The following is a 24,940-nucleotide window of genomic DNA, read 5'->3' as shown; positions in this document are numbered from 1 at the left end:
TATAAAAAGGATTCAGCCTCATCAGTGGCATGGAGGAGAGCACACACTGGCCCAGCTTATAGGCAAAGCAGAGCTTACAGAAGTGCCCCTACAAGCAGAGTTCAGGAGGTTCAGGGGGCTTCATGGAACATGACGTGAGATCAAAGAGGGAGCCACAGAGATACCCACAAGTTCACTCCAAGACAATGAAGTCCGACTCCTTTAGAGAGAGCTAAATATCCTAAGTCAGTGATTCTCAACCTTCCTAATGCTGCAAGCATCTGCCTGCTTTTACCTCTTGAATGCTGGGATTAAAAGGGAGAGCTAGCACATGCCTTTTACACTACTTTTATTAGTGACCAGCGCATAACCAGGGTTGTCATCATAAGCATGTATAGGGTGACTATCCTCCAAGTTAAGTCACCACCATCTTGGGAGTTCAGCTTCATCCTGTAGCAAAAGCATTATCCCAGCTGGGCTTATGGATCATTTACCTCCCCTCATGGAGAGGGATCGGTCAGGAGACCCTCATCTGAGTATCCAGACATTCCTTACCACATGTCGTTTGCAATTCTGCTTTAATTGCACATGGCCTTGAGGGAGGGGTTATAGTCTATAAGGAAGGGGGCTCCATCTGCACCACTACAGGGAAGTCTTCATCCCTACTGGTAAGGCTTTCCAGGTGTGGCCTGTTGGGGGAGCATCCACACCCCCTGGAAGTAACCCCTCACCTATGCTCTGGAAGGAAGCCAAATAAATTTATTGGTTCCACAGAGAGAACTTTGTCATTGGGACCTTGTTTATGTCTCCCTCTGGGAAGTAATTTTAACAACAACATGGAACTCTGGGCCCAGGGAATCAAAGAATTTCAGAGCTGGGAAAGAATGCAAAAATAGCCCACATCTATCAGGCCTATTCTGCTGGTATCCTAACTTCTGCCTTATTGCTTTCTACCCCAGACCCAGCACCCTTTCTTCCTTCCTTCTTTCCTTTTATTGGATGCAGTCTTGCTATATTAGAGCCTTGGCTTGCCTGGAACTTGCAGTGACCCCTTGCCTCCGCCTCCCGCATGCTAGGGCTACAGATATTGCCACTATGCTGAGCTCCCCAAACCAATATGCTTCCAAAATCAAAAGCTTTGCAAGATTGCAAGATCTCCCATGAAGATAGCTCAGTGCACTGCCAGGTAGAGCAGGCTAGACCCCAACAGTCTTCTTTACCATGTAAGTTCGCCGCAGTATTCTGCAACTCTCGCTCCTTGCGTTCCAGCTCAGCAGCTTTCCTGTCTAGTTCTTCCTGCTGCCGAAGCAGGCCTGCCTGGGCTGCAGCTGCAACAGCCTAGAGAGGACAGGAGCAGGGAACAGCCAGACATGAGAAAGGAACAGTGTCAGCCCAGGGAGGCCAGCAGAGGCACTTCACCCAGGCAGGAAGAGCTAGCAGATCTCAGAGGCAGCCCTGTCCAATAACGTGTCTTGGGTACTAAGGAATACCATGCAAGTGCCTAGGTGATCCACCGCCCACTACCCTTATACCACCTTTGACTCCTTGGTCCTTGCCAAGACTCTCCACTTCCTTCCCTTCCCCCATGGTTTGCCTAGTCCCCCATACTGGAGTTCAGGCTAAATTGAATTATATTGTCCTTTGGGTAACACCAAAGGGGAAAGACTTCACAGGAGCCCAACCTGAAGCCAGAAACCCAGAGACCTGAAGCTACAGGGAAAAACCCAAAGCATGTGCGCAAAGTCGAAACAATGCTAAGCTGCCAGCAGAAAGCAGAGGGAGGATGTGAGACAGGCCACGGACACCAGAGCCCCAGGAATTCACACCAAGACAACCTTCCTCCCTACTCTGCCCAAGGAGCTGCCACCTAGGCCCATCTGAACAGTGTCTGGCCATGCCTTGGAGGCAGGCCATGATGTATGGCCCTTCTCTGCCTGACTTTCATGGCAGGCAGGGGCCAAGCTTTATGACCTCTGTAGGCAGAGCAAAGCCTTCTAATGAGGCAGCTCAAGGACTCTCAGGTGAGGCTGAGTAGAACTGGGCCCAGGGTCCTGCTCCTGGTGCTGCCACCACTGTTTGGCCCCATCGTCCTCCTGAAGAATGAGACTGTGGTCCTCCGGAGCAGGCAGTCCATTGGCCATCTCACAGGGTGACAATTAGGCATATGTGTACACATTTCACCAAAGCAGTTCTCCAGAGAGCGAAGGCTGCCTCTGGACACTGGGATTAGCACTGACTGTACAGTGTCACAGTGAGGGTTCTAGGCTCAGCTCCCTGTGCCGTGACTGGAACCGAGGCAGGGTCTCTGCACCCCCACTGCATCACCCCACTGAACATAAAGTGACCCTGCAAGTAGGGATTGTCTAACTTGGCAGGGTTCTAGGAGCCAGCCTGAAGGCTCCAGGTGCCCAGCCCACCCTTTCGCTCGTCTACGCTAGGCCTACCTTCGGAAGCTTTCGCATGTAGCTGTCCCTGGGAATACTATCTCCTCCTAGTAGCATCTGCCTCTCTGAGGGCTCCCCCGCTGCCAGGAATCGGGCAGGCAGAAACTTGCTGGCCTGCCTAAGCAGGAGCTGCAATACACAACTCCACTGTGGGCCATGCTCACCAGGGCAGTGAGAAGCCCGGGGTGGGGTTGAGGGTGGGGAGGTGACTGAGGCCAGCATCAGGCACAAGCAGACAAGGTTCAGCAGACCCAATGACAAGGCAAAGGCAAATAGGATGGAAGGCAGGAATAAATGAGGTTGAAAAAGAGAGGGGCCAGGGTTGTAGTTTGGTGACAGAGTGTTTGTAAGGACCCCGATTAGATTCCCAGTATCACGAACAAAAAATAAAGAGATTCTGGGACCTCAGAAGGACCTGAAGTGGCACAGCAGGACAGATGCTAGCCCAGTGAGTAGTGCTTACTTCAGGGGTGGGGAGTGGAAGACTGACGCCATAGGTTGGCTCCAAAGACATTCACAGCCACCTCAGGGACAAAGGTCCTTTGCTGCCCCCAACCCTACGGGCTCAACTATGGACTTGGGTGATTCCCATTTGCACAAGAGAAGTCAAAGAACTCTCAACCTGTACCTGGGGTGTTGGCTGTGCAGGCTCCACTGAGGGCTGGAGAACTGCTGGCTGTGAGGGCCCAGGCAGTTGTGAGACAGGAACCGTTGTTGCTGCATTTGTCTGTGTGGGGCGAAGAAGGGAAATGAGTGGATTCTACTAGTGGCAAAGCACAGTGAGGGACCTGATCTGGGCTCTCTCCTGCAGGTTTTTGGCCAACAAGGCTTAGGCTGAGGGAACAATGACCTCTAACTCATACCCCCTAACCCACACTCTTGGCCTTGCTAGAGACAAGGCTTTCCAGTATTGCCCTGTCACAGAACTGACAGGAGAACTTCAGTGACTTCCAGTGATGTCTCCATTCTTACCTTACCCCAAGTCCACATTTGGACTGTGCCTCTGAGGATGTTAACTTCTCCAGAGTCGTTCTTTTTCTGCCATGTTCCTTGCCCTGAACACCTTGGCACCTCCCACTAACACACATGCCACTACCTCCCAGAAGACTGCACGACTCAGAGAAAGGACATAGTCACCAACCTCTGAGAAGGGGTTAAATTCAGCCAGGCCACCCTGAGGGGCATTGGTCAGCTGGGTCACAGAGGGATCCTGGGAAGGAAAAAAAGAGGCATTAGTTATTGATAGGAGGAAACACCCCTGACCAGTGGCCAGCAGGCAATCCCAAGTCCCAAGTATCCAAGGTTCTGGTCTGCTCTGCAACCAAGTCTTTTCATCTGAATGCTTTACCTTTCTGGAAACAGTCGGCCCCACATAGGTGTTCTCAGTGCCCAGATCCAGAGGGGGTCACACTATTTAACCCTGGTACTTTCTTCACTTTGGTGGGGAGGGGATAATGTGATTGGTGGTTGTAGAGACCTTCCTATACTGTTTTATTTACTTATTCATTTAAATTTATTTAATTTTATTGTATGTGTACTGGTGTGAGGTTGTTGGATCCCCTGGAAATGGAGTAATAGACAGTTGTGAGCTGTCCTGTGGGTGCTGGGTTCTCTGGAAGAGCAGCCAGTGCTCTTAACTGTTGAGCCATCTATCCAGCCCTTTTATTTATTTTTTATTGTTCTTTTTTCTGGAGCTGGAGATGGAACCCAGGGCCTTGTGCTTGTGAGGCAAGAGAACTCAACCGCCAAACTAAATACTCTACCCTGTTATTTCTTAGTCTACAGAGAGCATTTTATTCCTCTTGCTTTTTAGAGATGAGCTGAAGGTTCTGGGACGGAAACACGCTGCCAGCTGCCAGCACTGACTGTTAGTCAGGCACACTTGTGAGGAGGGAGAAAGTCTCAGATGAAAAGGCCTGGAAAGTGTTTCCTTTTCTTTCTCATTCTTAAAAAAAAAAAGGGGGGGAGAAAAGAAAAGAAAAAAAAAAGAAAAGAAAAGAAGAAAACAAAATTCCTTATAGTTCAGTATGGTAATATGTCTGTAATCTCAGCACTCTGGAGGCCGAGGCAGGAGAATTAGGATCCGAAGAGTGCTAGGCCAGCCTGGGTTTACCTAGTGAGTTCCACACCAGCAGGACTGTAGAATGAGAGATCAGGAGATCAGCAGAATGCTCAAAAACCAGAAAAGAAGTCAGCAGCAGTCTGCCTCTGTTTCCGTAGTCTTGCTCCCACCCTCCTCTTTGCTTATGTGGCCCTTTTGGTGGCTAGGACAGTTGTGTTCACCAATCCTGGTCACGAGTATGGGGTTCAGGTCTCGCTCCACAGCCAAGCAGGAACAGTTAGGAGAGAGGCCAGAGCCGCTGGCTGGAGTCCCTACAGTTCGTTCTCAGACCTGCGCTTGTTTTGCTTTGTTTCAGAAGACAAGAGTTTCATATACCTCAGGTCAGCCTCAAATTGTAAACGTTGGGGAATATTATTTTAAGGCGTGTTACTTTTGTTTATGTTTCATTTGTTTAACTCTGTGAAGCTATGTTACTGTGCCTGTCTAAAACACCGGATGAGCTAATAAAGAGCTGGACAGCCAATAGCGAGGCAGCAGAGAGGAATAGGCGGGACTGGTAGGCAGAGAAAATAAATCTGAGGAGAAATCTGAGGGAAAAAAGAGATCTGGGAAGGAGGACTTCAGGGGCCAGCACCCCACCCCCAGCCCTGCAGCTAAACAGCCAGATACTGAATAAGAAGGAAAGAAAAGGTAAACAGGAACAAAGAAAGATAAAAGCCCCTGGATAATTTATGTTAAGAAAAGCTGGCAATAAACCAGCCAAGCTAAGGCGGGGCATTTATAACTAAGAATAAGCCTCTGTGTGTGATTTATTTGGGATCTGGGTGGTGGACTCCCCCAAAAGTAAAAAAAAAAAAAATCGGAAAAGTCAGAAGAGTAAAACTTTACCCAACATGTAAAGACCAGGATGTCCTTGCTCTCCAGATCCCCATGAGCACACCTCCCAAATGCTGGGACTACAGGTGTGTACCACCACATCTCACTCTACAGACACAATTCTTAAATACCATGTCGGTGTCACAGACACTGAGAGCAAGCCCCTCAGCTCACAGGTGTGGAAAAGACACTGGTCATGGTGAAGTGGCAGGAGCTTCCTATTCTGAAACTTAATGGAGCTAAGTGTCAGTACCAAGAATGTCCTCTGGCACTTCTATACAGGAGATCTGTCTTCCCACCGGGACCAGCAGCGCCCAGGGTAAAGCTGTGCCTGAGCACCCCAGTGCCACACCCTGAGTGGAGCACCAGCTGGAATCACTGGAATCACAGCTCATCTTAGGGACCCTCTACCTCCTTTCAACCTCCTCCACCAGACTGCGTCCTGTCTGTCGGACACACACCTCTGCTTTGGTGACTCCAGGAACTCAAGTGTGACAAAGTGAGGTTCTAGTGGTCACCAAAGGCCACGGGGACTGGTCCTGAAGTTATTCCTACTAGCCGTCTTCTCTCAGGATCAGTCGGCCTGCAGGGAGGCTCTGGCTCAGGGTCTACCCCGCTTGCAAAGCCAGCAGATACATACCAGTGCAAGCAAGCCCAAGTCACTGAAATCAGACCCCCCAGCCAAGGAACTGGCTAGTACAGTCTGTCACCACAGGACACAGGAACCAAGGGGCAGCTCAGGTAGCAGTTTCAGGAGCTGGCACATACACACCTGGCTAAAGTGTGCATGTTTAATAGGCAGCTTGAAGCTCAAGGCAAGGTTCCATTTCTGTCACAGGACAGTCAGGTAGCAGATTCTTTAAGGTGGTGATGAGAGGGATGTGACTACCCTGTCCACAGAGTCTCCCCCTCCCCATTCTCTAATGTCCTCAAGGTGTGGCCCTGGGGCCCTAACCAGGCTCACCCTAACTAGTGAGCTGGGGGTGCTCTGCAGCTGGGGGCATCTGAGTCTGGTCCATCCTTCAGGCTCCCTGGGGTTTGGTGAGGGGCCTGTGACAGAGCAGCCTCTCAGAAAAGGCAGGAAACCTGCCACACTGCAGTGCGTCTTTGTTCCCAAAGCACTGCCTCATGCCAGGGAACCTGCAGCACAACAGTGGCCTCTTGCCTGGGGCCACATGAGACTAAAACACTGTGACATATGGGGACTTCTCCCCAAGGAAACCTGGGCTCTCCCTGAAAGAGGCTGAGGTTAGGTGAGGACAGGGAGGGAGTGAGGACTAAGGGAAGGTGACATTTCCTAGATGTCTACTATGTGCCAGGCTCATCACGTAACGGCATTACTGTGAATTCTATTCACCCAGAACCAAACGATCCATGTGTCACATCACTAGGAAGTTATTTGCTATTTATCTTTGAGAAACTTACTCCATATTGCCTTACAGAATTCACTATCTACAGATCCCTTAACCCCACCCCGAGACAAGAGTCTCTGTTGCAGCTCAGGCTGTCCTGAAACTCAGTATTGTTTACCAGACTGGCAGTGAACTCGAACCTTCTGCTATGGCCTCTCCAGAGCTGGGATTACAGGTATGTGCAACCACACCTAGCTGGGCAGTGACTCAGCTTCTCTCCTTTGTTTCTATACTGTATTGACGGGCTGACGAGATGGCTCAGTGGGTAAAGGCGATTGTCACTTTGAGTTTGATCCTGGAAACCTACATGGTGGAAGGAGAGAATGAACTCTCTGCGAGCTGTCCTCTGACCTCCACACATGCAGACACACGGGTAAAAGGAAGAAAGAGGAGTCAGGCTGCGGTGGTGGTGCACGCCTTTAACCCCACCTCTCAGGAGGCAGAGGCAGAGGCAGGCAGGCAGATAGATCTCTGTGAGTTCAAGTCCAGCCTGGTCTACAGAGTGAGTTCCAAGACAGCCAAAGATACACAAAGAAACTCTGTCTCCAAAAACAAAAAAAAAAGAGGAAGGAAATATTTTATTTCATTCTGTCAGCTTTTGTGTTTATGGCTCTACTGAAAAAGACAACCACAGATTTTCTCATATAACCTTCACCACAGCCATATGAGAGACATAGACGGGAAAGCTCAGTGCGGGGTTGGTAGCTCAAGATCCCTGGAGCAGGAGGCTGGAGATGGCTGGGAGGTTAGGAGCACTTGATGCTCTTCCAGAGGACCCACATTCAATTCCCAGGACTGACATGGTGGCTCACAGCCATCTGTAACTCTAGTTCCAGGAGATTTGATGCCCTCTTTGCCCTCCTCAGGCCACATACACATGGTACACAGGCCTACACACAGGCAAACATTCATGTACATTAAAAAAAAAAACAAAAAAGTCTCAGAGCAGTGTCTCTGGACCCAGGTCTGACTCTGGCGATAGGACAGTAAGCCCGAGACAGCAATGCTGCAGAACAAACGGAAGATTACCAATTACTGTGTGGCTAACGTAAATGACTCCTGTTCCCAAAAGGCATGAACAAGGACTTCCTTCCTGAACTTCAAAGAGCTGAATGTTGGGGCACATCTCCTGTAAGTCACAGGTAGAGCCTTCCTATGTAAGGGTCACACTGACGAGTCCCATGAGGACCATGAGCTTTCACTCCAAGTCACAGAAATGACGTTACCAGCATCAACTTTTCCCACTCATCGAGCACCAGCTGGCTCTTAAAGGGGTAAGCAGTTATTTAGAAGAATGGTGAGGTCCACACACACCTACACAGAAGACATACCCTCGAGCCCCCAGCTGCTCAGACTGGAACAGCACTTTTACTGAACTGATAAGAGGGAGCAAAGCTAAAGTTAGTTCTTTACATTCAGGAGACAGCTACAGTGTGAGCAACACACTAAGACCAGCAGGACGCAGCTCCTCCCCTTTTAAGAGTTCACAGGCTGGTGGACTAGTAACTGAGACAAGTAGACACATGCCAAGAGTATGCTGGGGTGAGGTACAGAGTGACTGACAGGGAAGGGAGATCCCTCAGAGGGTTGGGAGGAAGGTGGGTGGGAGGGTTAGCTTTAACTGTGAACTTGCTTCAACCTTATAATCATCTGGGGAGTCTCAATTAGAGACTCTCCACATTGGGTCGGTTTGTGGGTTTGTCAGCGGGAAGGTTATCTTAAGTTAATCGATATGGGAAGCCCCAAACCACTGTGGGAGGCTCCATTCCCTGGGCAGCCAGGGAAACCCTGAACTATGTAAGAGCAGAGAAATCAAGCTGAGCATAAACAGTGAGCATCTACGCCTTATACGCTCTTCGCTCTTAACCACAGACATGAAGCCTAGCTGTCTGAAGTTCCCGTGTTAATTTCCCCATAACGCTGGACTCTAACGTGGAATTCTAAGTCGAAATAAACTCCATTCTCCCCTAAGCTGCTCCTTGCCAGGGTCTTTTATCACAACAGAAATGAACTAAAGTAGTGGGGTTCCCAAAAGAAAGGAGGGAGGCAAGCAAAGGCCCAGAAGAGCAAGGCCAGCGGCGGGTAAGGAGCATTTCCACTGCAGTAGGGTGTGAGGGCCCTGGGAGAAGTGTGCCGGGGCTGGGGCTTACAAGGCCCCTTTTCCTGGTTTGGAGGGAAATCTCTTCGTGTGTTTCATATTTCCTGATTAGCTCTGAGCCTCACTGATTTCCCTGTTTTCCTGTTATATTCTGCACTCTGGCTCCTGGTGTGAGACTATTCCAGACTCCAAAGTAGCACATTAAACCCCTCGGGTCTGGCAGGGCAGAGCGCACCTGTAATCGCAGCACCATGAGGCTGGCAGGAGGAACACTACAAGCTGAGGCTATCAACATCATGAGTTTGAAGTCAGTCTGGGCTACACAGCAAGACCCCATCTCAAAACAAAACAACAAAACGAAATATCCTCAAGTCATACAAAAAGGTTTCATTCTGTAAGTGCCAAATTAGTTTGGTCAAGTTAGTTTCATTAGGCCGGCAGGAAAACACACCAAAACCACAATGCAACAAGACTGTGGGAAATAGGGTGGCTTCTTTTCTGTCTCCCAAAGTTCATACAATGTGATAATGACACTTTGACCTCAAAATACAAGGGCTAGAGGAGGGACATGTTGGGAAAAAAAAAAATTGGGATGTAGCTCATTTCGGTAGAATGCTTGCTTAGCAAGTATGAAGCCCTTGGTCTGATCTTCAGCACAGCATACACAGGGCAGGATGGCATACATCTGTAATCTCAGCACAGCATACACAGGGCAGGATGGCATACATCTGTAATCTCAGCACAGCATACACAGGGCAGGATGGCATACATCTGTAATCTCAGCACAGCATACACAGGGCAAGATGGCATACATCTGTAATCTCAGCACAGCATACACAAGGCAGGATAGCATACATCTGGAATCTCAGCACAGCATACACAAGGCAGGATGGCATACATCTGGAATCTCAGCACAGCATACACAAGGCAGGATGGCATACATCTGGAATCTCAGCACAGCATACACGGGGCAGGATGGCATACATCTGTAATCTCAGCACAGCATACACAGGGCAGGATGGCATACATCTGTAATCTCAGCACAGCATACACGGGACAGGATGGCATACATCTGTAATCTCAGCACAGCATACACGGGGCAGGATGGCATACATCTGTAATCTCAGCACAGCATACACGGGGCAGGATGGCATACATCTGTAATCTCAGCACAGCATACACGGGGCTGGATGGCATACATAATCTCAGCACAGCATACACGGGGCAGGATGGCATACATAATCTCAGCACAGCATACACGGGGCTGGATGGCATACATAATCTCAGCACAGCATACACGGGGCAGGATGGCATACATAATCTCAGCACAGCATACACGGGGCAGGATGGCACACATAATCTCAGCACAGCATACACAGGGCAGGATGGCACACATAATCTCAGCACAGCATACACGGGGCAGGATGGCATACATAATCTCAGCACAGCATACACGGGGCAGGATGGCATACATCTGTAATCTCAGCACAGCATACACAGGGCAGGATGGCATACATAATCTCAGCACAGCATACACGGGGCAGGATGGCACACATAATCTCGGCACAGCATACACGGGGCAGGATGGCATACATAATCTCAGCACTCTAAAGGAAGCAGGATGATCAGAAGCTCAAGGTAAACAGCATTAATCCTGGATGGAGCTCTACGAATCTGAGGACAGCCTGGTTTATATAGTGAGTTCTAGGTCAGCTAAGATCACGCAGTGAGACCCAGTCACAAAAAGTGAACAGATACACAGGCCCATCATGGTGTCACATGCCTGTAATCCCAGCACTTGGGAGATTGAAGCAGGGAGATTTGCCTTGAATTTGAGGCCAGCTTTGGCTATACAATGGCAACAAGATCCTGTCTCAAAGAAGGTGGGGGCGGGGAGCAAGCATTTGAGAACCTATCTGAAGGGCAAGGAACACCCTGGGTCGTCTTCCCTGCCACTGGTAGTGATGTCCAGAGTGGTCTCGAGAAGGACACAGGAACTTCTTGGCCCTGAGGCCCCTCCTACGAGCATGGTCTACTTAACTTGTGCTACTTGCTTTCTCCTCCCATTTCCTGTTCATTCCCTACACAAACCAATTCATGAAATGCTGTGGCGGGGCCGCCAAGAGAAAGCCTTGTTCCTGGCCCTGGAAGAAACAGTGCAGAGCATCAAACCTGATCACACGGAGCCCAGGTGAGAGTAAAGGCAGCAGTGTCATGGGGGAGCTGGGAGCGTCAAGACAGGAGGCGCTCCTTAACTGGTATCGGATCACCCACGCTTTAAAAAAAAACATGCTTGTGTTCTGCAAATGAGAAAGCTGTACTTAGGTATTTTGCTTGGCTAGTTTTCTTTTTTAGAGACAGGGTCTCACTGTGTAGCTCTGCTGGCGTCCAGATCACAGGATTTGCCTGCCTCTGTCTTTTGATTACTGGGGTTAAAGGTATGGGCCACCACATCTGGCTCAGTTTTCAGTTTTGCATTGTTTACTCATTAATGTGTTCTTTCTTTTCTTTCTTTCTGTTCTTTCTTTTTTCTTCTTTTTTTCCTTCTTCCTTCTTTCTTTCTTTCTTATTTGCAGGTGACCCTGGTCTCCTGATTTTCTTGCCTCTACCACCCAAGTGATAGAATTATGAGCTTGTGATACCACACCCAGCCTAGAAGAAGGTCATGGAGCCTTAGAGGTGAGCATGTAAAGAGAACAGCCAGGAGTATCAGGAAACCAGCCTGACAAGGGGAAGGCCAGACTGGAGCAGTTAGGACTTGACCTCAGTGGAGGGGACAGTCACAGGAGTCTGAGCATTCCGGTCATTGGTCATCGTGAGGGACATGCAATGTTCAGAAAGGACAATGTCGGGTTATGACTGCTGGCATGAATGGATTAAATTAAGGGGTAGCAGTTCGGGATGGAGGAGTCTGGGACTCTACAGACCTGGAGTAGACAGGCTCAGCAACTCAAAGCTGGTTAAAATGGAAAGGTTGCCAGGAGACTGCTTTTTTCAGGCTGCGTAGGAAGGGAGAGGACCTGTGCAGATTCTGGACTACACTGGAAGTGTCTGTGGATAGATCTGGCTGGCATGTCTAGAAAGGTGTGGATGGAAGCTGGAAACGTGTCGGAGCTTGAGAGTCAGCTGAGGACTTAGCTACACAGCCAGGATCTTTGGGTGAGGATGCTATTCTGAAGCTACTGAAGCGGAGGCAGAGAGTGGGAACCAGGCCCAAGACAGTACTCAGAAATACTAAATGGAGAAGACAGGAAATAAAAATAGCCTGAGATAAGCCAAAGTTATCAGAGAGATCCTGGAGAGAGTCAAGCCAGGCAAGTGTGTGTCACACAAGCAGCAGAAAGCTCCACGGGCTGAAAGAGAGGTCAGGTACGGGGTGTGGTTGCCAGGTACTGGGCATGATCATATTGCCTGCAGTCTCAGTACTTCAGGAGGTGGGGGCAGAAGGATCAAAGTTCAGGTTAGTCTCTGGCTCCAAGTTGAGGTCCAGGCCAGCCTGGTCAAATTGAGACATTGTCATATGGAAAAACAAAAACAAGCCAGGCATGGTGGCACATGCATTAGCTCTTGGGAGGTAGGTGAATTTCTGTACGTTCTAAGACAAGCCTGGTCTACACTCAGATCCAGGCCAGCTAGGAATACAAACAAAGAACAATTGCTTTAGAGTCATGGTCATGAAGCTGTTTAATCTGCCCACTTTTCCAAGTCCTCATGCAGAAAACCCTAACTTCCTTCTTTTTTCTCTCTCTCAAATACTGGCCAGAACGTAAGCATGTTTCTCACAGCACAGTGCCAGCTCCAGACAGCTGCCCCGGTGAAGGTGTCCTCCTGCCTCTATGCATTAAGCCCACTTTGGGCTCTCACTACATGGCTGCTTGCCGACCTGCCTTGATGAGCATACCAGTTTAACTAAAAAGGCATGGCTGTCTTCCTCCTCGCCATGTCCCTCTTGCCGGTGGCTGCCATGGTTTACAACTCACTTGCCCTGTTATTTTCTTTTAAACTCCAATACAATTGTCAGAGAGAGAATAGGATCTAAGACTGAAGCAGTCTCTGGGTGACAGAATACAGGAATACAGAGGTGACATCTTAACTGAATTTTGGCTCTTGCTGTCCCTTCATCCAAAATCCTGCATCTTCTCATTCGTCAGACTTTCTGCCTTCCACCCCAGCCCCTTTCTGACACACAGCTCTGCTCTTCCGCCTGAGATCCCTCACAACTTACTCCCCTGTCCTCATCCTGCCCATAGAATACTGTTCTTGTCCATAAGCCTTAGCTCTCAGCTTTGCCAACTACAGACCGTGCCAGCAGGTGGAACAGCAGGGCTTCTGGTGCGTATAAAGGTGTGAGCAACTCAAGGGGGCACCTGACGGCCCTGGGCACACCTTGCAATGTGGACAGCACCCTTCTCCGAGTGAGTCTGTCCTGGTTAAATATTACCATCCTCTCAACGAACGATAATCCTATGCAGAGTGACTCCAGAGAAAATTTAACAAGTGTAGGGGCCAAGTTCATCTGAGTCTCTAGCCAAGTTCTAACACCCCACTGGCTGCAGGTGCTAAGCACAAAGGTGGGAACACCCATCTGGGAACCTGTCTGGAATTGGCCTTAAGCTATGAGACACTTGCCATTTTCAATTTTTCCTTACAATTTTTTAAAGATTTATTTTAATTTCATGTGTACAGGTATTTTGCCTGTATGCATGTCTGTGCACCACGTGCATGCCTGATCCCTTTGGAGGTCAGAAGAGGGTGTTGGATTCCCTGGGACTGAAGTTGCAAACAGATGTGAGTTGACACATGGGTGCTGGGAATCAAACCAAGGAAGAACAGCCAGTGCTCTTAACCACTGAGCCATTGCTCCAGACCCATTTTTAAATCCCTGAAGGCAATGCTCCTGTTCTACAGTACGTAGTGGTACACACCTGGAATCCCAGCATCTGGAAACAGAGGCAGGAAGATTAGGAGTTCAAGGACAGCCTCAGTTCCACAGCAAGTATGAGGTCAGTCTGGGATATATGACACCCTAACTCAAAAAAGAAAAGAGAGAGAAAGCAAGAGAAGGAAGGAAGGAAGAGAAGGAAGGAAGGAAGGAGGAAGGAAGGAAGGAAGGAAGGAAGGAAGGAAGGAAGGAAGGAAGGAAAAATTCTATTAGGTCTAGTTGTGATTCTGAGAATTCCCAAAGGCTGGAGGACCCTCTCTAGGAAGTGGCACAGGCCTTAATGTCTATGGACTTAGTGTCCTGTAACTGTTCACACAAATCACATTTCTGCCATCATTTCCCACAGGAGAGAAATATCCTGCATCCCTGAAAAGCAACCACGGCGCTAAGATTATCTTTAAACTGCAAGGAGGCAATGTGTGAAAGCAAGATTGTGTGAATTGGCAGCTTCAGGCCCTGAAAGACTGCCTCTGTTCAGCACACCACCCCTTCCACACCCCCTCCCAGGCCAGCCTTCTCTGCTGTAATCTGACAGAATGCTCGGAGGAAAGCAGCCCTGGCATTTGCTTGGGTGGTCTGATTTCAAGTGGATTGCTGGGGTGGGGGGAAGGACAGTACAATGATGCCTCTTTCTAGTTTTCCACCTCTGCATCACTTGACAAGACTCGTGAGAAACATCTGTGAACAGACAGCCTAGAATTGTTCCAGTGCAGGGACCCAGCTATCCAGAATTAACAGAGGAACCAGGGTGTGCCGATGGAAGTTGTGAAATCACTAGACTTGCCTTACAGCTTCCTGCTTCCTCCTAGGAGTTTGGTAAGCCTCTGCCACACTCTGGGGACTACACTTTCCACGCAGAACTCCTTTTGGCAGGGCAGTTTTCTAATGGTTTCAGTTATACCTATATGCAATGAAAGGGTTCATGGAAGCCTGTGATTACACTTTGAGGTGGAGAAAGTAGGGGCTTCATAAAGAACCTGAATCAAAGGGTTGGGGAGATCGTTAGCAGTGAATGGTTGTCTTTGCAAGTGTGAAAACCTGAGCTGGTACCCATCAAGTGGGAAGATCCACTTTTTTTTTTTTCCAATATGCATCGGTGTTTTGCCCGCATGAGGATGTCAGGCACTCTGGAACTGGAGTTACACAGCTGTGAGCTGGGTTTGAACCCCGGGTCATATGGAAGAGCAGTCGGTACTCCTAACCACTAAGCCATCTTTCCAGCCCCAGAACTCCCGTTTTAAAACTTTTTTTGAGAGAGGATCTCACTGAGTATCCCTAGCTGGTCTGACACTTACTCTGTAGACCAGGCTGGCCTCAAACTCCCAAAGACTGCTTGCCTCTGCCTCCACAATTCTAGGATTAAAGGCATGGTAACACTCTCAGCCAGAACTCATATTTTTAAAAGACAAAAAGTCAGAAGTAGGGGCTGGAGTGGTTAGGAGTGCTCGCTGTTCTTCCAGTCCCTAGCACCCACATCAGACGGCTCACAACTACCTGTTAACTCTAGCTCCAGGGGATCTAATGCCCACTTCTGTGCCCTCCTCCCTTGAGCACCAGTATATGTATGGCTTACACGAACACACACACACATCACATATTTCCATATTTGTAATCCCAGTACTGAGCAGAACCAAGGCAGATTCCTGGGCTCACTGGCCCGGCTAGCCAAGTTCTAGACCAGTAAGAGACATCTCAAAAGGAAAAAAAAAAATGGGGGAAAGTTTTTTCTCTGTATAACTTCCATGGCGATCCTGGAACTTGCTCTGTAGTCCAGGCTGGCCTTAAACTCACAGATATTCACCTGCCTCTGCCTCCCAAGTGCTGGGATTAAAGATATGCACCACCACGGCCTAGCCAAAAAAAAAGAAAAGAAAATAGAAAGAAAGAAAAAAAGAGAAAAAGAGAAAAAGAAAAAAGAAAAGAAAGAGAAAAGTGAAGGGCACCTGAGGAATGGCTATAAAAAATATAAATGGCCTGACTTCTACACACCTGCATACACAGAAAAAAAAAAAAAAGCAACAAAAACTAATGTAAGAAAATTTACTTCGGGGACTGGAGAGATGGCTGGGAGCTGGCTGTTCTTCCAGAGGACCCAGGTTCAATTCCCAGTACCCACACGGCAGGCAGTGCACAACCATCTGTAACTCCAGTTCCAGGGGATCTGATCCTCTCACAGACACACATGCAAGCAAAACACCAATGCATATAAAATAAAGATAAACAAAAAAGTCGAAGTTATTTTAAAAAAAAATCAACTTCAAGCTGGGCAGTGGTGGCATACGCCAAAAATCCCAGCACTTGGGAGGCAGAGAGAGGCGGATCTCTGTGAGTTCGAGGCCAGCACTGGTCTGCAGAGCAAGTTCCAGGATAAACTCCAAAGCTACAGAGAAACCCTGTCTTGGGGGAAAAAAAAGAAAGTCAACTTCAAATATGCATGGGAGTTCTGCTGGCTTTTTCTGTATGTAAAAAGAAACAGGGTTCTGTGGTTAACTGAGAATGCTGGGTCACATGTCTTCATTGTAGAGTTACTCAGGGCCTTAACCAAACTGGCAAACCTTGTCAATCTTCAAGAAAAATGTATTAGGAAAGGATTTCTCAAACCTACCTGAACACAGAACACAGAAAGATCAAAACATACAGTCTTAAAGTATTGCTTTAAAAATCCTATAAAGGGGGCTGGAGAGATGGCTCAGCGGTTAAGAGCATTGCCTACTCTTCCAAAGGTCCTGAGTTCAATTCCCGGCAACCACATGGTGGCTCACAACCATCTGTAATGAGGTCTCGTGCCCTCTTCTGGCCTGCAGACATACACGCAGACAGAATATTGTATACATAATAAATAAGTATTTTTTAAAAATCCTATAAAGGGAGGGGCTGGAGAGATGTCTCAGCGGTAAAGAGTACTGGCTGCTTTTCCAGTCATGTGGGTTCAACTCCTAGCACCCACATGGCAGCTCACAACTGTCTGTAACTCAAAGTTCCAGTGGATCTGACTCCTTGCACTGCCATACATGCAGGCCAAACATCAATGCACATTAAACAAACAAGCAAGCCAGGTAGTGGTGGCACATGCCTTTAATCCCAGCACTTGGGAGGCAGAGTTTAATCCCAGCACTTGGGAGGTAGGTGGGTTCCAGGCCAGCCTGTTCTACAGAGTAAGTTCCAGTACAACCAGGGCTACAGAGAGAAACCCTGTCTCAAAACAAAACTGTATACGAAGGGGTCAAGTATGGCGTCAAAAACCTTTAATCCCAGCACTTAGGAGGTAGAAGCAGGAAGATCCATGTGAGTTGCAAGTCAGCCTGGGCTACATAGGAAGACCCTATCTAACACTCTAACACACACACACACACACACACACACATACACACACACACACACACACACAATCTATAAGGAGCTGCCCCAAGGTGGAGCACATGCTCAAGACCCTGAGTTAATCCTCAGCAACAATAAAACCAAACATCAATAAACTCTGTCCTCCTCCAGCCCTTCACACAAAGGATGACGAGACAGCCCAGTAGGACGATCGTCACTAAGCCTAACTACCTGAGTCTGAGTCCTGTGACTCATGTGGAAGCAAAGGACTCACGCCTGAAAGCTGTCCTCTGACCTCTATCCTGCAACACAGCATGAACGTGTACAACAAATGTGAAACTTTTGGGGGTGAGGGATTTTGAGACAGGTTTCTCTGTGTAGCCCTGGCTGTTCTGAAACTAGCTCTGTAGACCAGGCTAGCCTCGAGCTCACAAAGATCCACCTGCCTCTGCCTCCCAAGTGCTGGGTGGGAATAAAGGTGTGAGCCACCACTGCCAGGCAATGTAAAACATTTTTAGAAGTGCCAACTGATGACCATTATCAGCACTCTCATTGCAGGAAAGACAAGGTTAATTTAGCAAGGTGGCCTGTACCTGTTCATCCCAACACTTGGGAGACAGAGGCAAGATTACTGCAATAGCCAGGCCAGCCAGGGCTACATAGTGAGACCCTGTCTAAAAAAAGAAAAGAAAAAAAAAAAGTAAAAAGGTGACAAGAGTGACAATACCACTTTCCTTAGCTGACCTAAAGTAACCCCAAGACAGAAATGTATGAGATTCGAAAGTCTTTAACACTGCGCCCTCGCCCTGCGGGCAGTGAGACCCAGGTCTAGATTCTCCTGTGATGCTAATTCTGGCATTCTGTTGACTGCGCGCCCCAGCCTCACTGGAGTCTTGGCTTCTGTAAAGCTGAAGATCTCAGAATCGACGTCTAAGAACATTTACAGTCCCCTGTCAGCCACAGACTCCAAATAGTAAGTATATTTTTGCAGTCCACCATTATATGGTATGACAAAAAAAGTCTGTTCTCCAGACTGACTAGGTGTGACAATCTGAGTCTGTCACCTCTCCACCTGCATGTTCCTTAGCTACGAGCCAACACCCTGAGTAAATGAAACTGGGTTCACACCTAGTCATCTGAGGACTACACCCTCCCAGTGCCCTAGCCCTGGCAATAGGGAAGCAGCATACACCATCCTAAGCTCTGAGCAGAAGCGGCTCCAGGCAGCAGATGCAAGGCTGCTTGCTTCTCCTCACACAGCTTCGTGCCAAGAGTGGAATGCCATTCCAGTATGGAGGGTGCATATCGCAGTTAGCCAGGCTCTCTTCTCCCCCACAGGACTCCCCTCCAGATGTTGCCGATTTGCTGGCCAACAGCTGCTTCCTGCCCCACCATATCCTGAGGCTGCCTGGAAAAACTCTTATTTGAATGCAATGCAGAAGTTACTTTCTGTTTCTTCTAAAATTACTATCACGCTTTGCCCAATCATTTCCACCAGAGATGCCGAAGAATCCTGCCCAGTGCTGGCCCTGGAGAAGATCCTGCTGCAGTGTTGGACAGCTGACTGCCCCTGATAGCAGCAGAAAATTTACTATTCTGACAGAAGAAAACTGAACAGAGGAACATTATTGCATACCACATACACAAAAAGGCTGTAGATCCTTGCTATATATAACCCAGACTCCAGTATTACAGAGCCATTCATCATGAAATCAACAGAGTTTGCACAAGACATTAGCAGGAAAACTGCAAACATCCTTTCCCCACTCATTAATAAAGGCAACTGCCTGACTTATGTAAGAGACAAGGGCCTGCTAACGCTCTGTCAAGAAACATTAAGCTAAAAGAGGAATACTCTAAATTCCCCAGTGTAACAAGGAATGAACTACCAAAATCTGCCTGTGGGTTCCTATCAGCTAGGTCACCTTGAGAAAGAAGCAAAAAATTTCCACTCTCAGCCTGGCTGGGTGTGGTGGCACAAGCCTAGTTATGGCTCTACTTGGAAGGCAGAGGAAGGACTCCAAGTTCAGGACCAGCGTGGACACATAGCAAGTTCAGAGCCAGTCTGTGATACATAAAGGGAACCTGTTTTAAATAAACCAAGGGCCAGGGATGATGCTCAGTGCTACCCAATATGCTCAGTGGTAGAGGATTTGCCTAGTATGCACAAAGTCGTGGCTCAATCCCCATCACTGCAAAACTTCAAAACCACAATAAATTCTATTCTCCTGACTGCATGACCATCTCGTTCAGGGCACCTTTGCCTTTGCTTTTCCACCTTTGGAAGGATCCATGGTGGGAAAGCTCAAACGACTTCTACAGCACCGGTAGGAAACTTTGAAGTTGCAGAGGACCAAAATAAAATAGCAGGATGAAGTTGTAAGCCTGCTGACATACTGACACAGGAGAAACAGCTGGGCTCAGAAATCACCAGTCAGCACAAGCACCCTTCCCTCAAACTGGTTTCGGGCAGACATGAAAGAAGAAGCATAAAGTGCCTCAGTGTTGCTGACGAGAGTTCCCGTCCTTCATCAAAGACAAGGTGGCATCCCTGTGTTCTCCACTCAAAGGTTTGGCTTTAAGTCCAAAAACCGTTGTATTCTTGAATGTTCCAAAGGTCAAACCAGCAACCACCCTTGCAGATTTGCCAAACTAGTGTACCTTGTGCTCCAAGGTCCTTCACCACCACCCCACCCCACCCCACCCCACCCTGCAACCCTGTCTTAGTGGCCCAAACTCACTCCAAACAAAGTCCTTGGTCAACATGTAGAATTTTTGACCCAGACCACTTTCTGGCTTGGGCTCTCTACCCTCCCTCAGCTTTCTTTCCTTGTAAACACCGGGGACTCTCCTGTACTTTAGATACTTGCTTCTCTAGTGCTGTTGCTGCTGGGGCGTTGGGTTGTCTCCACCCCACTAGACTTCTACTTCCTCATTATGTTTCAGTGACCCTTTCTCCTACGATGACTCAAGACAGGTGGATTCCCAAGACTGGAGAAATATCACAGTCACACTCTGCTTCCCTTCCTGACTCTAGGACACCTCCCTAAGGATAAGACCGTGCCTGCTGCCTCTTTCTCCAGTCCAGTCAGACCGGCTACATCCCGGGGTGCAGTAAGAGCCCACTTCTTTCCTTGCTGCAGCGCCCCGCCCCCTTGCCGCAGTTTCACCTGTTGCAAACTCCCGCCCCCATACAAACTATGATAGGCCCGGCTTCATATTCCACTCTCCCATTGGGCAGACCATCCGTCCCTCCTACGCCACGTCTCCCGGCTCTGGCGAAAGAGGCCCAGGCCGCAGCCTTTGGCCCTAAAGCAAGTTGGGGGTTCTACCTGGAAGGGGTTTACATCCACTGGGTCCGCGAAGGGGTTAGTGTCGAAGGCCGACATGGTGATCGGAGGCCGGCGGGCGATCTCCGCGAGCGCTACTGCCTTAGATCACTCAGACCCAGCAGCACTCAGTGTGGACCCTCCACTTCCGGGAGCGAGGCAGCCGTTCTGGCGCAGGCGTAGGGCTCTCTGCGGGGGCGTGGTCCTGTGTCGTCACAGAGGTCCGCTCCGCCCCCTGCCCAGCCCACGGGAAAGCGATGGATAAGCGTTCTGTTTCCATCTACTTATTTTTTTTTTCTGCCAAGGGGCTGGAGGTAGAAATCAGTGCCTCACGAATGACAGTCAAGCACTGTAGCCCTGAGCCACATTCCTAGTCCTTCAGTTTACTTCCTCCTCCTGTGCAGGATGTCTTCTGGTACTTTAGTTCCAATTTGTGTTTATTCTGAGCTTCCAAATGAGGGACCGGCAGGAAACTCTATGCATTTCTAGAAAGCAAAATTGGAAAGTTAGGGAAAGTCCTGGAGCAAAATGACGAGGATGGCATGTCAATCAGAGGAATTCTTTGAAGACCTGTGCTCCAGGACGAAGTTGGGAGCCCATGCATCAGCACCTGCCTTAGATAAGTCCCACATCTTTTTAGGCCCCACCCTCCTTGTCCAAGTTCTATGGTTTCAGGAATGTCCTGGAGGAGGTTGCTAATCCACTCACAAACTCAATTTATTTATCCATGTCTTTCGGGGAGCTTTGGAATCCAGCGCTTATCCTTTCTTACCCTGAAATGAAATAGTGTTACTAATTTATCTATTCTTTGTGTTGTCAAAACAGATATGGTTTTCCTTTTGTTGGTTTCCAGGGTTGTTGGTTGGTTGGTTTGCTGTTTTGTCGTTGTTTATTGTTGTTTGTATGTTTGAGGCAGGGATTTACTGTATTGCTCAGGATGGCCTTGAACTTGTGATCCTAAGGTGATATTGGTATTGGAGCGTGGGAAAATTATGGGGATTTGAAAAGGGAAAGGAAGCTGTCACCTCAGAGTCTAATTGATGCCTCCACCATCAGCTAATAAGTAAAAATTACAGCATAATTAACATTTACTATAAAGGCTGGTAACATAGACATACGCATGTCCTTTGCCAAGGTATCTCCTAAGAAACTCAAACAAACTATTTACAATGAACATATCGTCTTCCTGCATCCTGGGGAGCTTATCAATGGTAATTAGACAAGTTCCTCTCAGAACTACCAGAGATCTTATGTAAGGCTTTTCTTTTTAAAAAGTAGTAATAGATCTGGAGTGGTGGTGCGGTACCTTTGGTCCCAGCACTCAGGAGACAGAGGCAGGCAGATCTCTGAGTTCAAGGCCAGCCTGGCCTACAGAGTGAGTTCCAGGACAGACAGAGATAAACCCTGTCTTGGGGTGGGGGGGAAGCAAAACAAAAGTGGGCTGGAGAGATGGCTCAGAGGTTAAGAACCCTGGCTGCTCTTCCAGAGGACCCACATGGCAGCTCACAACTATTTATAATTCCAGTTCCAGGGGACCGAGCCCCCTCACACAGACACACATATAGGCAAAACACCAATGCACATAAAATTAAAAAAAAGTAAAAACAAAAACAAAGTAGTAGTGATTGTTATGCCTACCTGAGGTGTGGCTGGATGTGAGTACTTGTGTCAGAAGGTAACTGTGGCACTGTTACCTTTATGTATTTTTCAGGGATTGAACTCGGGTCATTAGGCTTGGTGGTAAGCACCCTTACCCTCAGAACCATTCTAATGTGTGGATTGCCCTCAAGATCTTTTGGAATTTGTCTTCCCCATCTCTTCTCACCCCCTCTTTTGCCCACACCCCTTCATTCCTCTCTTTAGTGACTTTTCGATTCCTGGAACTTCCCTATTCTCTCCTGTCTCAGGGCTTCATACATGCTGTCCCTTCTAAATAGCATGCTCTTATCCCATGCTCCACTGAGTGTATTCTTCAAATCCAGTTTCAGACAGTTTCCTCAGAAGTCACTTTTCTTTACTAGATTAGATTACCCGATACTCATATTATTGCAATTTTCCTTCCTAGTGTAGAGATTTTAATTGCACACCTGTTTAGGTGGTTATTTGTTTGTGTCTATCTCCCCCAGCAGACAGTAGGCTCTACAAAGGCCCCCTCTGCTCACTCTCGTGTAATCTGGTCTTTACATATCTTGGTACTAGTGCCAAGCACATGATAAACATTTAGCAAACACTGTTTCCACTGATCCGTTTCCTTTACCTTTCTCCCTCCTCCCCCGTGAATGTCCTAATCATCCATTCAAGCTGGGCTCAGTGCCACCAGAAAACATCTGAAAGTTGAGACAATGAGAAAGGGACCCGTCTGTGTTGTCCTCTGTCCCTCAGCCTCTATAGATACCCCTCCAAAGGCAGAAATCTTAGTTGTCTGTGTCCTGAGAGGAAACCACACTGCACAGTGTGAAACTGTCTCACTTCCTCTTACACAGCACCAAGGCTAAGTAGCATGTTGAGTTGGTGAAGAAGGAATGAAGCTTAATAATAACCAATATGGAGACTGCCCACCATTCTGTCCCTGTACCATTCCATCTCTGGGAGATACCAGTTTGCGTGTGTGTGTGTGTCGGGGAGCGGGGGCGGTATATTTTGGGACAGCAGAGAATAATATGTAGGAGTTAGTTCTCTCCCTCTACCATGTGGATCATAGGAATCGAACTCAGGTTGTCCAGCAAGCACCTTTACCTACTGAGCACTGTTTCTGGCCCTATTTGTTGTTGTTGTTTGCTTGGTTTTGGACAGCATATCATATAGTTTAGGTTTAGACTCCTGATCCTCCTGCCCCCTCCTCCCAAGTGCTGGGATTATAGACCTCTGACACTTCCTCCAGCTTTCGGTTTGTTTGTTTGTTTGTTTGTTTGTTTTTCGAGAAAACTTCGAGACAGGGTTTCTCTGTATAATAGTACTGACTGTCCTGGAACTCACTTTATAGACCAGGCTGGCCTCGAACTCACTGATATCCACCTGCTTCTGCCTCCCAAGTGCTGGGATTAAAGGTGCGCACTACTACATCCTGGCCCTACCTCCAGCTTTAGAAAAATTTATCACCAACAGATTCCAAGGATCTGTGAGCTAAGAAAGGGAGATATATGTTCTCAATATTGCTACCAGACTCAAGTCCATTGAGTTGACAATTAAAAACCAATATTTCTGGGGGAAGGGAGATGACTTAGGGGGACTGGAGAGATGGCTCAGTAGTTAAGAGCACTGACTGCTCTTCCTGAGGACCTAAGTTCAATTCCCAGCAACCACATGGTGGCTCACAACCATCTGTAATAGAATCTAATGACCTCTTCTGGCCTGCAGAGCACTCATACAGAAAACATAAATAAATTTTAAAAAAAAATTAGCCAGGAGGTGGTGGCACAAGTTCCAGGACAGGCTCCAAAACTACAGGGGGGGAAAAAAAAGATGACTTAGTTGCTAAGAGCACTGACTGCTGATTCAGAAGATCTGGATTTCATTCCCAGAACCCACATGGCAGCTCACAAATCTGTAACTCAGTACTACAGAACGAGCCAATGCCCTCTTCTGGCTTCCTTCGGCACACATGTGGTTCATGGACATACATACAAGCAGAACATCCACACACAAGAAGGAAAATCGGAAGTTCAAGATCATTCTCACCTCTGTATGGAGTTCAAGGCCAGTGTGGGCTACAGAATAACCGGTCCTAAAGATAGAAAGACAAGTTATAAGATAAGGGCGGGGGAGAAGGCCTAGTTGGTAAAGTGCTGTCTACACAAACGTGAGTTCAGAGCCCAGCAGCGGTGTAAAAGGCTGACTATGAAAGTGTGTCTGCAGTCCTCGCGCTGGGAAAGCAGTACCGGGAAGATCCTGGGAGCTCATAGGCTCCTAGCCTAGGCCACTAGTAAGCTACAGGTTCAGGGAGAGGCCTTGAAAACTAAGGTGGAGAATGATAAAGACGACAGCTTATTTTCAACATCAACCTTTGCCCTCCACTCCTGTATGAATTAACATGGGCTTCTGCTAACCCATGTTCTTACAAGCAATAGATTAAAAAATACGATAAAACATGAAAACCTTGACTTTGCATATAGTGAACAAACCCTCTCCCACCGGTATACCAGTCCTTATGATTCTTAGACAAACATACTATCTCCCTGTAAGTTAAACATTATTCCACTTTTAATTTGATTAAAAAATTTTGAGACAGGGTCTCGCATAGCCCAGGCTGGCCTCAAGCTGGTTATTATGCTGAGGATGCCCTTCAATGCCCCTACCTCCTAAGTACTGAAATTACAGGCAGGTAACATCTCAAATGTCTCTACTTGTAATCAAAGAAGATCAGCAAATCATTGGCCAGTGGTTTAATGTTATGTTAAGCCCATCAGAGGCCCTGTGTTCTAGAAGTTAAAGAGGACTTACTGAACTCTTTTTGTTATTTTTGTTGTTGTTATTGTTGTTG

The 24,940-nt window shown here is 48.0% G+C and overlaps 1 protein-coding gene across 1 annotated transcript in view; it reads right to left on the bottom strand.

Annotated features, from left to right (window-relative positions):
• Scamp2 (secretory carrier membrane protein 2) overlaps positions 1–20,646 on the bottom strand; it is a 28,693-nt gene extending 8,047 nt beyond the window's left edge. Inside the window, exons 1-4 of the mRNA XM_048416911.3 lie at positions 20,464–20,646; positions 3,565–3,633; positions 3,052–3,150; positions 1,200–1,317 (exon numbers count right to left, since the gene is read on the bottom strand). Of these exons, the coding sequence (XP_048272868.1) occupies positions 1,200–1,317; positions 3,052–3,150; positions 3,565–3,633; positions 20,464–20,520 (343 nt within the window). The 5' untranslated portion in view covers positions 20,521–20,646. The remainder of the gene's footprint in view (positions 1–1,199; positions 1,318–3,051; positions 3,151–3,564; positions 3,634–20,463) is intronic.
• Between the last annotated feature and the right edge of the window lie 4,294 nt (positions 20,647–24,940).

The sequence above is a fragment of the Myodes glareolus genome, chromosome 4, assembly GCF_982192425.1.
Source record: "Myodes glareolus chromosome 4, mMyoGla1.1, whole genome shotgun sequence".
NCBI lineage: Eukaryota > Metazoa > Chordata > Mammalia > Rodentia > Cricetidae > Myodes > Myodes glareolus.
Note: the sequence above shows the minus strand (reverse complement) of the source record. Positions and strands in the feature narration are given on the sequence as shown.